The following is a 15,644-nucleotide window of genomic DNA, read 5'->3' on the forward strand; positions in this document are numbered from 1 at the left end:
CTGCGGGGGCAGCGGCCAGTCCGCGAGCACGCGCGCGACACACGACGAGGCGGCCAAGGCCCTTTCCTCGATAACGCGCCGCCACCGGGAAAAAGAGGCGGAGAGAGGTTCCTTAATTAGTTCCACGGCCGTCCGCCGCTCGGTCGGCCTGCGCGGCGTATCGCTGCAGACTGATTCCGAGAGTCGTTTTCGTCGCTCTGTCTCTCTCGCACTCACGGGGCGTCCCGAGTAGGTGCGACAGGAGGCAGAGCGACGACAACGACTCTCGGAATCAGTCTGCTGCGCCGCGCTAAGTGGACTTTAGTTCCGACTGCGGGCGGGCGGGCTTCCGCGGATAGCGCGCGAAATTCCGTGCCGCCGACAAGGACTGGCGGCGGCGCTGTCGCTGGAATGCGAAGTCCGATGCAGCAGACTGATTCCGAGAGTCGTTTCGTCGCTCTGTCTCGCTCCAACCCTTGAGGCGTCCCGGACAGGTACGAGAGAGACAGCGCGAAAACGACTCTCGGAATCATTCTGCAGGGGCAGGTCCAGAAGGAGGGGGAGGGGTGGCTTCCTCCCTTGAGGTACCGGATAGGCCCCACCGCCTGGAAGGCAGGCAAACAATCACTGTGCACCTGTAAGTAGAGAGGCATTGCTTTAACCCTCGCTTCAACCTCTTCTTGGGAAAATCCTGGATCCGCACGTCGTTTATCCGTCGAACCGAAACTATACTCTGACCAGAAAACGAAGACCCCTGGGCTCTCGCGTTTTATGGCATCTGCCTAGCATTGCAGGTAGCCCTCGACCGCGCGAACTCAGGGATCTTCGTTTTCTGGTTTTCTGGCCTGTGAAGCACTGCTAAGGAGTCGGAGAAAGACATCGGCGACGCAGGCTCCTCCTCGAGTGTAGTGCCGCCAGTTCCGCGTGGCCCGGCGTGGCCCGGTTGCAGAGGTTGCATGCACCGGCCGGCCGGCCCGGGCGAGACGAGAGGGCAAAGCAGGCCGAAGCACGGCAGGATGCAGAGCATCATAAAAAAAAAGAAAAATTACATCACCTCTAGCCGCGACGAGGCGGGCGGGGCGGGGGCTGGCTTGTTGTGCGGACGACACGTTGCGATGGATCGCGTGGGAGATCTCGGCGCCTCGCTCTTCATCACCTTCGAGGCCCTCAAGCTGGACGCCCTGGATGCCGAGAGTCGTTGCCGTCGCCCTGTCTCTGTCGCACCCATGGGGCGTCCCGTGCAGGTGCGAGGGAGGCAGAGCGACTAGAACGAATCTCGAAATCAGGCTGCTGTTCCTGGCGCCGCGGGGCAACGCCAGGCAACGCCGCCGCCTCGCGGAGGCTTCCGATCGCCGTGGTGCGTCGGCGCCAGGCAGGCCGGCAGACTCATTCCGAGAGTCGTTCTCGTCGCTCTGTCTCTCTCGCGCTCATGGAGCGTCCCGTGTAGGGGCGAGAGAGACAGAGCGACGAAAATGACTACAGTCTACAGCGGAGCGCTGCTGTCATCCTCGCCCTCGGCGATGGCCCCCTTGTTGTTCTTGGCGCCCCAGTGAACCTGGCGGGGCGTGGCGTGGTGGGGCTCGGAAGCCACTTGCGTCACGGTGTGCACGGTGAGTCCGCAGCGCCGGCCCCGCGGCCCAATACGCGCAGCCACTTCTCCATTGCGAGAAGATCTCTTGTTTGTTGTTGTTTCGCGCCGCGGACGAAACTCGACAAGGAGGCCGCTTCCCTGCACCGCCACCTGTGTGTGTGTGCTGTGTGTGTGTGTGTGTGTGTGTGTGTGTGTGTGTGTGTGTGCTGCAGCAGGTCTGCAACAGGTTTTGACGGAGATTATATCTCCGAGTAAAATTCGGCCCACCGGTATCGCGCTGGGCGCTGCGTGCGGTTCGAATCGTTCGAATCGTTCGAATCGTTCGACTTGTTCGAGTCGCAACGCGGCGCTCTGCTGCACCACGACGACGAGGAGACAAGTTGTTCCATTTTGACTCGGCAGCCGGAAAGAGAAACACAACGGACTACAACGGCTTTGTTGGAATGCTCATCGAAAAGGGGAAAAGACCGAGGAAGGAACAGCTTCCCACATTCATTGTACAAAATTTGACCACATTCCACATTTAGGTGGCAAAAACGCCTGTAAGTAGGCAACATGTGTGGCAAAAACGCCAGAAACCTTGCACATTCTTGCACATTCACACAATCATTGTACACAAAATTTTACGGTGCGTCCCCCCCCCCTCGGAAAGGACATAGATGTGGGGGTTGCGAACGCAGGCGTGCTGACTTACGCGCTCTGAGCCGGCACCGACGGTTCTCACTACAGCGGGTGACTCTACCAGGCATGCGTGGCGCCAGTGGCGAGCCCCAGCCACCCATCGGCCCGTCGGGTGGCCATACTGGCTCTAACGCGGTTTCGGGGTCGAAGCTCGCGGGCCCCACCGACCGGGCGGGCAGGCTGCACCGGGCTGCACCACGGCTTGCCTCGGCCTGCCTGCAGCGGCGGATGCGGCTCGCCTCGCCAGCCGGTCCACAACACATGTTGCACTGCGGCTGGTGGAGAGAGAGAGAGAGAGAGAGAGAGAGAGAGAGAGAGAGAGAGAGAGAGAGAGAGAGAGAGAGAAACTACTCGGCGACACACGAGGAGAGAGGACACAAATGACGACGGTAGGGACGTCTCTCGCCACAAAGTCTTGACAAATGCTCCTCCTCGTCGAGTCTCTCGTCGGCGTCGTCGTGGCCCCCGAGCTCGCCGAGCACGACGCCGAAATGATGCTTTGCAGTGGAGTAGGCCTGCCCGGCGAATGAGGGCGTTGTTGTCGTGCGCGGATAGAAAATCATGCAAATAACGCACAGTGCAATTAGCAACACCAGTGCTTCGTTCCCTCCCCTTCCCGTCTGTAAGGGCACCGGTCCGCGCAGTGTGGGTTCGACGTGGTGACCTCTTCGGCCTCACCCGGGACGGCGCCGGGACGCGGCCGGGACTCGGCCGGGTCGCCAAACAGGTGTCGCCCGGGTCATCGCGGCCATCCGACGCGTCCCGACGTGGGCCGCGGCCCCGGGTCACGCCGCCGGGTCGGGCAGGGGGCGCGTACGCACGCGGCGATGACAGGCCCTCGTCGCGGCGTAGGCGTGGCCCGGCAAGCTGTCTTCGAGAACGGTTCTGGTCACTTCGCTCTGCGAAGGTAAAATTTACCTTTAACGTCGTGGGTCTGTGTCTGTGAGTTTGCTCCGGAAGGACCTAATCCAGTGCCATTTTCATTTACAGGTGAAGAGTTCGGTGGCGTTCTGGGGCGACTGGCGGTAACGAACCTACACCAATGTCGGCACACTGGTATGTGGCGCTTCCTCGAGTACGCTGCCGCTCGCAAACTCTTGAATATTCATTTTGGATTCAATTCACAGTGTGCGGGAAACCAGATAGTGGCGCGCGCCGGCGACCTTCTTTTTCGGGCGGCGTGCGGCGCGTGGAGGCGTCTGCAGCGCGTGCTGCACCGCGAGGACCAGATAAATCAAAACTCCCTTCGACAGGCCGGGCCGGGCCGGGCCGTGGGTGGAGGGCAGCCATGGCGGCACGCGGCACGGCGTCGTGATGCTGGCGGCAGATAGCCCTCCGCCCTCCGCCATCGCCCGCCATTCACCGGCAAGCCCGCCTATGCGCTGCTGGCCCCCCACGGCCCGCCTCGGCGTTCCGGCCGCTCGCCTGGCCGCCGTGGTCTAGCCCTTAATGGTAATGGTAATGGCCGGTGGGCTGGCCCGCCACGCGCCGGTGCGGGCGGGGTGCCTACCTTCCGGGCGGCCGCCTGCCGCCTGCGTGGTGGACAGACCCGCCACGCTCCGGTGCGGGTGGTTTGTCTACCCTCCGGACGCCCGCCTGGGTGGTAGGCAGGCCCGCCACGCTCCGGTGCGGGTGGTTTGCCTACCCTCCGGGCGCCCGCCTGGGTGGTAGGCAGGCCCGCCACGCTCCGGTGCGGGTGGTTTGCCTACCCTCCGGGCGCCCGCCTGGGTGGTAGGCAGGCCCGCCACGCTCCGGTGCGGGCGGGGTGCCTACCTTCCATTGCCATTACCATTAAGGGCTAGACCACACATTGATCGTATGCCATTTCGGGCGGCCACCGTGCATCCCGGTTTCCGTCGGCTGACGGCGCTGCGGGTGAGTGCGACCATGCGGGCCATCGAGACACATCTGCTGCCGAGGGAACTGCGCGCACGGTGTGCATTGCATCGCGTTTTGAGCTCCAGAGTTGCCAAATGGGACTCGAACCGAACGTGTGACCGCACCAATGGATTGCTCTTCGAACGAGGAATAATGGAAGGGGTCACACTATCTCTTCGAGTACTGTTTAGCGACTCTGGAGCTCAAAACGCGTCTGGAGTTTCGACCGTCTGCGCCGGTCTTCTGACCCACTGTGCGGTGTCGCGGAGCGAGCAGGTGCGCGAGCAGCCCGGGCGAGTCCACGACGGGCACCTCCCCGTCCGGCCGGGGTCCGCGGCGACCCTGACCTTGGAGGCCGTGGGCGGGCGGCGCAGAGGTTGGACTGGACTGACCCTGCTCTTGGCCCTGCCTCGCCCGCGACAACCTGTTTGTGCACAACGGCACGAAAGGGAAGTCACTCGGCTCGATTCGGCCGGCAGTGCAGGAGAAGGGGTGTCATTGAGCGACTCCTTCCGTCCAGAAAGAAAGGCTTCCGAGAGACATGCGGCGCAGTGAACCCGCCTCGGCCTTTGCTTTCCACCGGGCCGTTTAATTAATTCCGCGCCAATCTAGCGCGGGTGAGTTACCTCCGGCCAGGACGGCGACGACGCCGGCTCGGCCAATCAATTTGCAAATAGCAACTGGAATGCCCCGGGCGGGCGGCACGGCGGCCCGGCACGGGGAGGCACTGCTTCGCCTTGGCTTCGCCTGCTGCAGAAGTGGCTCTCGGTGCGGCGATAGCGCCGCGCCACCTAGAATAAGCAATGCTGGAATCCCGCCAGCTTCGCCAGCGTTGCCTGCTTCGCCTGCTGCAGCGCGGCCCTGCACAGTGGGCCAGAAGACCGGTGGAGGCGGCCTAAACCCTAGACGCGTTTTAAGCTCCAGAGTCACTAAATGGGACTCGAACCGAACGTGTGACCCCACCAATGGATTGCTCTCCGAACGAGGAATCCATTGGTGGGGGTCACACGTTCGGTTCGAGTCCTGATAAGCGACTCTGGAGCTAAAAACGCGTCTAGAGTTTTGGCCGCCTCCACCGGTCTTCTGGCCCACTGTGCCCTGGACGCGGCGGTGTGGACGCGCGTGCCCCGCAGTGCAGTGCTGCCCTCTGCCTGGCTCCGCTCTGCCTGCAGACTGATTCCGAGAGTCGTTTTCGTCGCTCTGTCTCTCTCGCACTTATAGGGGACGCTCCATGAGTGCGAGGGAGACAGAGCGACGAAAACGACTCTCGGAATCAGTCTGCTGGCTCAATATACTTGCAAATAAAACGGTAACGGTCGGCCCGAGAGGGTCGTAGGATCGTTAGACCGGCCGGGATGCTCCGGGCTCCGGGTTGTATGGAGAGCGGCACTGCGGCCAGGCAGCATTCCGAGAGGCAGATCCGCTCTGTCTCTCTCGCACGAATACGGAACTCCCCCTGAGTGCGAGAGAGACGGAGCGACGCGAACGACTCTCGGAATCAGTCTGCAGGCAGCCCCGCTGGAATTCCGCCCGCGACAAAGTAGTGAGGAGGGAAACCTAGCCGGGCCCCTCTGGAGCGACACTGCAGTGACTTCGTCGCTCTGTCTCTCTCGCACTCATGGGGCGTGCCGCGCGGGTGCGAGAGAGACAGCGACAGAGAAAGAAATGAAAATAATCCGCAGAGCAGCAGTCGCCCCTAATGATGATGGTCCTGGAGCACAGCGGATCCCCGATAGTCAGTCTGACCCAAGGCAACCAAGGGGGCCTGACTGACCCATTTTGGGACGGCGATGACACTGACTGTGTCTGGAAATTCCCTGCAGGCGCGGTCGGCGCGGAGCGGAGTGCCCGTCGGAGACGCCTCACAAATACGGGTCCATCGGCCACTACACCAATAGACCAGGGCGAGGCGCGAGGCGCGCGCGCTGGACCGCCAGCACCGCTCTGCTGCCAAATTACAGGATGCATGCCGGTGCGTTAGTTTGACTGCTCCGCGAAATAACAGATGGCACGCTCCGAATCGTGACTAAACAACTGTGCCTCACTCATTCCGATCCGTTGGAATGTGTATCTCTGCAGGCCTTCTTTTCCGCTCCACTTGACGGGCCGGATTGATGCCCAGAGCGCAGCGCGAGGCTGCTGCTTTGCAAACGGGCGCGCTACAGTGTCGGTGCTGAGATAGAGTTTTTTTTTTAGTTTTTTGGGGAGAACGACACGACGGCCTCCTTGCAGCCGGCAGATGAACCGAACTTCCCCTTCAGACTTTGCCAAATCCCTCGATGAGCTCTACTACACTGCAAACCCAAGTGGGACTGACGTGGGACGAATCCATGTGCCGCGCCTGTAAGCGTGTGACAAATGCTTACAACCGTGGGATCGTGGGATAGCTAGCCTCACCTAACCTAGTGCACGCCTGTCCCCGAGGGGACAACCACATTCGATGTTTGGATACACAAGATTTCTTCAGGCTAAAGATTTCATCGGATATCGCAAGATTTCACCCTTAAAATTTGCTTGTTTTTGGCCTCTTTGGGGGGCGAGATTTCAGATTGCCAGAGATTTCTAGCGCTCAAGGGACACTAGATTTCTAGAGTGGTTGCCCCCTCGCCTGCCCCACACTTGGATTTGCAGTGTGGTGCCTTGCAGTGCCTTGTACCCGGCACCTCCTCGCCGCCCCGCAGCAGCACTGATGCCGCGGTGGAATTCCCTCGCGACAGAGCAGCTCTCTCTGTCCCACCCATGCGACCAGGCGGCGGACCAGGCTCGACCAGGTCCGTGAGTGCAAGACGGTCAGGGCGACGAGAGCGATGTGCGGAATCAGTCGGTTGTTCCAGGTTGGTCCAGGCGGGCCCGGGCCCACCCCCACCTGCTCGGCACCCTCCGCCTCCGCCACGGCCACGGCGTGCACGCGTCCGTCCCCTCGTTCCGAATATAGGTTAACCGCATTCCGCCTTGGTGCTCGGCCGGCCGGCCAGCCCGGCCAGCTGGAGGAGCTGGAGCCAGGCCTGGAGGCTGCGGACCCGGCGGCAGCGCGGCAGGCTGGCACCCAGAGCCCGGCCGGCCGAACGCCGCGCTGCGTGCTGCTGACGCGGTCCTGCGACTCGACGGACCCGACCGCGGCCGTGCCGCGCAGTGCCGCGCCAAACCCGAACCGAACCGGCCGAATGGGCCCGAACCGAGCCCCAGCCCGCTGCACAAATAATAATGACGATAATAATAGTATAATGAGGGAGGCAGAGAGGCGGCCTCCATGGTGGGATCCTCAAGAGGGTGGGGACGGCGCTCCGGATCGGACGCCTTACTGAATGGGCTCGTTCCATTCAGGTGTCATCGCCAATTACTTCACACAGACCTTTCCGATATTCGATATTGATATTGTCCCCGCCCCCCCGGCAGGAAATCGATGTTCCAAAACCAGGATTTATGTAAATTTTTGAGAAATCTTGGTCAGGCTCATAATGAATTGCGGGAACTTAGGGTAAAGGCATTTATCACACTGAACAGCTTTTATGAAACATAGTTTAATGTGCAATTAAATATAATAAAAAGAAGTAATAGTTTTCATGGTTTGAAGCACAATATGCTAAGAAAATATTCTAATATTATCTTTGAAACTAAACAAAACAGCTGGCACATTCACATCAACAGTCTCATTCCCACATTGCTGACACAGGAAGTTTGAGCAATTGAAACTAACAAGATACTGACTGAAGACTGTAAGGCAATGCAAGCATTTAAATAATTGTCAACATTAGGCAGCTGAGAGAAATATGATTTTGAATCATTGTAAATGGTTCCCCTCAGTCTTAACAATAAATAAACATGAAAGGGTGTCTCCTGAAAATTGGTCATCTCTTCTGCATGCACAGTCTAAAAGCTTGTAAATGAGATTATTATGACAATCTAACACACACCTACACAAAGATCACACATACAGATGACTGCAGGTAAAATACTTAGTGGTAAAGCAAAAATAGAGAGAAATAATAAAAAGCTGCACATCCAGAACATAAAAGAGCAGTAAAAAAAACCATTCAACAGGAATGGAGGACATTCCAGACTACTGATCTGCTTCTTTAAACAAAAACAGCTGAGAGAACAAACACAAGCAGAGCTTAAGCTGATGCAGATGACAGCATGGTTGCCAGTACTAGTTTGCTGACACATTAACTGGCTAGGCTCATAATTAATAGCGTCATCTGCAGAAATGACATAAGCTACGCTTGCAGCAAAAGCGCTCATAGATCAGTCTAACTCAATGGCGCACAGGCAACAACCCCTTCTACCCATGCCCCTCGCAAGGCTCCACTAATAACAGTGAGACACAGAGGAGACAGAACAGAGCCACAGGCAGATAGGGCCACAAGGGCTTACAAATGATTGCTAGAAACGGATCCAATAATGCTGCTTAAAATATAAATCAAAAGGAAACTTATCCGAACTTATCCAATGGACGAGATAATATGTTTGTTTATGCAGCAATACGTAAAAAATAAAATGCAACATGAAATCACCATGTCCACACAATTGACCAGGTAGAGGATTTTATCTTAGACATAAATTAAGATATTTACTATTTAATAATTTATACAAACATCACAGAAGACTTAAAACACTTATCAATGTAAACACAGATACTTGAATTCCTCTAAGCTATAATACATATGGAGGGAAAAACTGATGAAGTCAAACTTTCCTTTCTCAACTAGCTATCTTGGTTAAATAGAAACAATCAAGAAGACTAAGAGAAGTCTTTACAGGCCAGTGAGATGCCAATCATTTAATTCATATGCAGTTGGCTACAAGGGTGCAATAGAGATGTGCGAAAGGTTCGGAATCGAATCGAATCGAATCGAATCGAATCAGCTTTGATTCGATTCGATTCGCTCCCGGGAAAATTGCTTAAAATCCGAACTATTCGAAAAATTCGAATCGAGGGTAATTCGCCTTCGAATCTTGTCCCTTTCCTCTCCCGTTTGAATCGCGCGCTGCACACCCGCCAGCTAGCTTCTAGACTGAAATTACCAAATACTAATATTTTTATGTGATATTACATTGTAATAAAATATAATTATTTTTTGTTCCACTAATATTTGTTTTGCACTACTGATATTGAACAACGCACTTCCTGTATTGCTCCAACAACAACGTAACGAAATCATGAAATTTTTGCTTGAGATTCGGATTCGATTCGAAAAACAGGGACAAAAATTCGATTCGATTCGATTCGAGAAAAAAGATGCAGATTCGATTCGATTCGATTCGGGGATTTTTTTTCATGATTCGATTCGATTCGAGGGGAAAAAACCTGATTCGCACATCTCTAGGGTGCAAGTCAAGCCCTGATTTGGCTTTGTGCTAGAGCACCAGTAAAAGGTTTAGCACAGAAAAAAAAAAAAAAAACAGCATCTGAGACACCAGAGACTTTCTTATGTGTTTGACACAAAAGGCTGGAATACAAGACAAATTATTTCTCTTGGAGAATGAATCACAAGATCAGTAAAAAGTAACTAATCACAAACAAAAATAAAGTAAAATGCAGTACTTCTGAACAAAACCTAAGCTGGATGGAATGTGTTAAAAATCTTCTTTGTTACAACAACATTTGTGACAGTTTGAATGAACCTAATATTTCTAACATATTTGTATGTTCCAAAGCAATCAATAATTAAAAAGACCTCCTAAACTTGGAATGTTAATTTGTCAAGTGAGTAGTTGGGGAGAGAAGCTAAATCTATTTGTACGGTAAAATAAAAGGTAAACTTTGTCACATACAACGGCCACACGAAACATAATTGTCACAGAAGGACGTTTACAGGAAGTTTAGTCTATTCAATGTTAATGGGCTGCCATGGAAGACACTGTCCACATAAATCTTAAAACAGCTAAAAGTTTACATACATGATAATTTGTCCATTGAATGTTAAGACACCTCATAATTTGAGCACAAGAACATTATTCGAGCAATTGATACACACAACTAGAATGAATGTTGAAGGATAAGTACAAACCAAAAGCAAATAAAAAGAAATTTTTTTTAAAAAAGGGTGCTTAGAGTATCTCTATTTGATGCACTGGAATGTGGTTTCAAATAGACCTAAATTTCTAGAAAGCAAAATAAATTTGACATCTTTAAAAAAAAAACTGAGGATAAACTTGGCTAAAAATAAACAATAACTAAAAACAAAGCCACCACATTTAAATAACCACTGTTAAATCACAGCCTGTATTGTATTAATATTTTTAAGAGAAAAAAATGTGTGCCTCAAAAAGCACATCTATCACATAAAATAAGACATAAAAGAAACCAGAAAGTGGTCTGCTACTTTAAATACATCCACCATGAGATTCAGCAAAAGCTTTTGATCACTGTGAAAGTTGTTCTTGACTGGACACCCTGTATAGAATATCATGACAAAGAGGGCATCTGTCTTGAACATACAACCACTTCCTAAGACAAACACCATGAAAATAATGGCTACAACGGGTAATTTTTGCTGAAAGCATTTCGGAATAACAAATGGAACAAACATCATTCAAAATTCGCAACTGTTCTGAAGTTGCTTCTGGTAGTGAATTAATTTTATTAACTGCAGTCCTCCTCTTCATGAACACCCTCCATCCGGCTTGAGCGTCACACCTATGACAAATAATACACATAAGATTTCCAGTGATTTACAACAAAACATTCATAAAGAGAGATTTACTCACCAAATATTAAAATATGCATGGATTCCCACCATGACAGCTCGCACTGCACCTCCTGCTTCAAACACCAGGACCCATGCACTATTCATGAACAGCAGAATACCAAAACTGAACTCAACCACATGACCAAAAGCTTGAATGTAGTACACGTAGTCATCTAATTTTTCCCAGAATGTGGAACGGTATGCATCTAACAGGAATAGTGAATATATCATCAGAGAAACAATGACCTTCACAATTACCTGAAAAAAAAGAAAAGAAACTTATGAGATGACAAGAGCTAAATGTGTGCCAAAAAAAAAATATAGTGAGTAATGGAGTGATCTCTAGGACAGAAGTGATTTACCACCACTCTACTCACTTCGATGCTGAAGGCTGAAACTGCCAGGAGCCAGGTGCTCAGTTCATGGTTCGACCAGAGAAAGATGAGCAGTGACACTGGGAAGACTATAATAAAGACAGCCACACCCAATGCTCTCAAATGCCTGTGCAGTGCTGGGTTATGACTTGCTGATAATGATAGAAGAAGTGGATGGACGTAATTATGCACAAAATGAATAAGTGCAGTAAAAAGTAAGCAGATGTTTCGGCTCAACAGTACTAGACGCTTGTCTGGGTCACAACTTGTCAAACCGGCCTGAAGGGCTAGGATGTAAAACAGCATTGCTGACACAGTGCCTGAAAACAAAGGAAGTATAATGACTAAAATATGATGCTCTCATTATACAATTTAAGTAACACACTGTAATTCTGTAAACAAATATACCAATTGGTTTTTCTTCGTCTTCCTCAGCCAACAGAGCCCATTGAAAGAGGCAACCCAAGTAGTAACAAAGATAGCTGACTACACTGGTCATACCTAAGACAGCTACTAGAGTGTCACACCCACCCACAAGAAGTGTCTTTGCCATCTGATACAATACATCTGATAAAGGGTTGTTCTCTGAAAAACATGGAAGATTCATGGAAGATTATTATACAGTCAAGGAGAGAAATGATTAAAGATAAAATCTTAAAAGCTTACCTCCACTGTGTAAATAATCAATGCTAAGAAAGACTGCATGTCCAAACACCCTCAGAAGCCAAAATGTAAGTAAAACACTGGGTACATTGAGTCGTGTCCATTCTGCCTCAACAAAAGTTGCCATTCCAAAGTTGGAAAGCATATTATGAACATGACAATATCCTGAGTATAGAGCTTGAGTAGCAGGTATGACATTAACCCAAATTACATATTTAACCAGCAGGAGAGGAATAACAGCACATATTAATGGAGTGCAAGAGCCAATGTGAACCTGTGATGCAAAAAAAACAAAAAATTAATTAATGAACAAAACTTGGGAAGTTAAAAAAAAAAGGAAAGTACTTATACTTACAGGCAGTGGGGAGAGGGTAAATATTATTGGGGCTGAAAACATCAATGGCAACAGGAAGGGTGGTCGTGGCCCTTCATATACTGTTGAGAAAAGAACAGCAAGTGAAGCCTGGAGAAATGGATACCAATACAGAGCAGTTTGTCCATAAAATTTGACAAGGCCATAAGATCGCAAATTCAAGAAATCAATATCTTCATTGTTCTTCCACTGTAAATCAGAAAAATAACGTCTTTAGAATGACACTAATGCAAAAATACAGAAGACAAAAAATTAAAAAGGAGGCTTTGACCTTTGCTTCTTACCTCTGTATCAGTTCTGCGACCAAGAACTGACTCAACATAATTGACATTTGCCCAATAAGAAGCAAAGATGATAAGAACTGATAATAAATGTCTATAAACTTTCACGAGGTTTTTTGTCCATAATACAAATGTACACAAAGCAATTATACAGCCTGTAACAGAAATAAAAATGATAAGACGAACAGGGTTACTATCTGACGTTACAATTTTAGTTTTATCAGATGTTTCATGAGGTTAGGTAGGTCATGAGAATAACTAGATCTAGAGTCCGCAAACTATGCTTATTTCCAAAAAAAAATTAAAAAATAAGCTAACAAGAACTTAACTGTAAAGTGTTTAGATAGGGATACTGGGATATCTACCTTAGGATCAAAACACAGAAATGTGCACTTACCTAAAGATCCACACACAAATTTCACAAAAGCCATAAATACAACAGAATAGTCAAGAATAGCCTTGTTTTCTGTTTCTTCTGCAACGTCAAGTGACATCTCTATGGAAGGTGAGGAACCCATGCTTTTCAAAATTTCGTCAATGACAAGTAAGGGTGGGACACGTAAAACCACTTTGAAACATTTCAGAACTTCGTGAACATAATGCATGACTTTGCAGCGTGGGGACAGTTCTTCAACTTCAGCCATCGTATATGCAGGGCACTCCAAATTTATTTAGCGTGTTTTCTTTTTTCACATGTATTAAATGCTGAGGTCGAATGTGATTGTTGTCAACATAACCGATACGTCATCCTACCCTCCTGAAGTCAGGGATACGACCTAGGCAACATGCACTTTACAGACGTCAACCTGATACTTTCAAGAACGGCTAATTTGACAAGTGGTTCCAAACTAAGACGAAATGAATCAGTTCGTATAAATACGAGTTTGTTATCAACAACAATCCATAACTGCACCTTCACCAAACACGCCGCCCTCCAAGAGCATGAATGACTGGAACTGATTCGGTTTACAAGGCAGTGTTCCCTGAGCGACCAAATTCTCATAACAGTTTGTTTTCCATATTTTCATCACTTGTGACGTGACAAACTGGACAAACAATCTGAAAATCCAGATTCAATTTTTCCGCATCTGAGATAAATATACATGGCTCTATTATCTCTGCTGTCTCCCATGGATTCTTTCATCATAGACAATGCCCTAGCCTCACCCCTCAATTTTAGCCTCAGGGCTCACTGAATACCAATCCCAATGAAAAACAAGCAACAAGTTAAGGAGGATTGTACGTCCACTCATTCTCATTGCAGTTGCGTTTACTTTGCTTAACGGACGTGCGCTCACTTGTTACTTGTGAGCTTTAAATTTTCTAGTGAAACCAGACTGCCTTCATTGATAAATATTTGCGCCACAACAGCACATTCACCCGTATCGTCTTGCTTACAGGTTTTCACCCGTATCTTCTTGCTCACAGGTTGGTTTAAGATCACTGTTCTAATTCTAAGGAACAACTCTTCCGTTGCCGATTTAGGCTGTCTAGTTTTGCGTATGCGCCTGGCAGCAATCCAATGTCTGTTCCGCGTTATTTTGTTCGGATTTAATGGCTTATTCCCACATTTTTCAATGATTGGTTGACGTTTAATTCACTTTTACTTTAATTTAACTGCGTCGTCTTAAAGTGATATACTTTTCACACTCTTACTTTTAGGTTATGAAGTTTGGGTCTTCCCCCTGTGAAATGTGTTATCATACTTTCCTCTACCTCAAACCACCCCATTTTTCTCATTAGAATCATTTAATCAGTTAAATGATGACATCCTTTGTGACATACGTTTTATTTGTTGGTGTCCCTGGAGGTTGTGCATCTCCGTCTTACAATGCAGCAGCATGCTCTGGCCCAAGGACTTCAGTATAAGTTATGAATTTGGGTTATTACTGAATCATCTGAACTCCTTCTTTTAGATTTGATGTTGAAGTCTCCTTGAGGATTTCTTGTGTTGTAAATGAATCACAGCATTCCATTTTAGTGTGAAAGTATGCAAAGTTAAACTTTGCTTGGGAGTATGGCAACAAATGTTGAGAGACCCTTGAATAGGAAAAAAATGCATCTTCTCGTCATTATTTTGACATAATGTAGCCAATTGTCTTTGAACTTCATTTGCATTACTATTTTTCGCCACTTATCTGTGTTCTTACTCTGCTTTTAGGTTGAAAAGAAAAGAGAGAAAGAGATACTTGACTGACGGTGCTCCGAGGTCAGGTTGTTCTAGCACCATGCCACCAAAAAAGAAGAAGGAACCCAAAAACGCATATTACTTCTACATGCAGGATTGGAGAAAGTGGAGAGCAGCAGAGGGGCAGCGTTTCAGTTTGCCTGAAGCTGCGCAATTCTGTAACGATGACTGGAAGGTTAGTAGTGTCTAAAGAGCTTTATCCATGTAGAATAAAGTGGATGTTTATATGTGTTATGGGTAAGGTCCGACCTTGGGTAATGTCTGACAGATTTGACATTATCCATGGGCCATGGGTAGAGTCTAACGCGTCGCACATTACCCGGGTAGTGTCCAGCGAATTTGGGGGAGGTCTGACATTACCCAAAGGGCGCTGAGTATGTCGACATTACCCGGCGAGAGGTCTGAAGCGGCTGGAGGAGTTAAACAACATTTTTATCCTATTATTCAGTGATTTCAAAATCATTTCTTTTGTGGCATGAATTGCTGTTGTGGCACTTGGAGGAACACAGTTTCCCAGCCTTTCTGCAGCCCCAGCAATTTGTCTTGCATTTTGTGGTGCACAAGCAATGCTAATTTCCCTGGCCACCAAGATTGGCCCCAGCGGCACCGAGGACGCGCAGTCTTTTCTCCTTTATGCGCGGCGCGCACGATGTAGAGGCGCTCGTTTCGCGCGCCTGTCTCTTTAGCCCTTCATCTCCACTCGTCTCAGCTGCATCGGCTGTAGCTTGTCGCAAGTGTGCAATGACAGCCAGTGGCGTAGGAAGCACCGGTTCAGAGGGTCAGCGCCCCCCCCCCCCCCATCATCATCAGCGCTGCTAGGCCTATGCAGACCCCCCCCCCCCCAAAAAAAAAAAAAAAAAAAAAAAGGCGCGCCTGGACAGCTTGTGCAAGTGTTGCCGGTTGCCGAGGCAACGCAAACCCCTCCCGCCAACAATCGCCACTTG

The 15,644-nt window shown here is 49.9% G+C and overlaps 1 protein-coding gene across 1 annotated transcript; it reads right to left on the reverse strand.

The window, feature by feature from the left end:
* Positions 1 to 7,634: 7,634 nt before the first annotated feature.
* On the reverse strand, positions 7,635 to 13,470 carry LOC117653468 (protein TRC8 homolog). The gene is made up of 8 exons (XM_034399153.1): positions 12,910 to 13,470; positions 12,516 to 12,667; positions 12,214 to 12,420; positions 11,862 to 12,132; positions 11,604 to 11,780; positions 11,199 to 11,515; positions 10,841 to 11,079; positions 7,635 to 10,769 (listed from the first exon to the last, which is right to left on the reverse strand). Exons 1-8 carry the CDS (start codon positions 13,154 to 13,156, stop codon positions 10,496 to 10,498), a joined length of 1,884 nt encoding a protein of 627 aa, XP_034255044.1. The 5' UTR covers positions 13,157 to 13,470; the 3' UTR covers positions 7,635 to 10,495.
* Between the last annotated feature and the right edge of the window lie 2,174 nt (positions 13,471 to 15,644).

Source organism: Thrips palmi, unplaced genomic scaffold (genome assembly GCF_012932325.1).
Source record: "Thrips palmi isolate BJ-2018 unplaced genomic scaffold, TpBJ-2018v1 HiC_scaffold_8, whole genome shotgun sequence".
NCBI classification, from domain to species: Eukaryota; Metazoa; Arthropoda; class Insecta; order Thysanoptera; family Thripidae; genus Thrips; species Thrips palmi.

Excerpts from the sequence above, each read along its gene's own strand:
- LOC117653468 (XM_034399153.1), bottom strand. The coding sequence starts at position 13,156 with ATGGCTGAAGTTGAAGAACTGTCCCCACGCTGCAAAGTCATGCATTAT. Across the intron at positions 12,668-12,909 it reads ATTTGTGTGTGGATCTTTAG|GCTGTATAATTGCTTTGTGT; the intron begins GTAAGTGCACAT and ends TTTCTGTTACAG. Across the intron at positions 12,133-12,213 it reads TTACCCTCTCCCCACTGCCT|GTTCACATTGGCTCTTGCAC; the intron begins GTAAGTATAAGT and ends TTTGCATCACAG.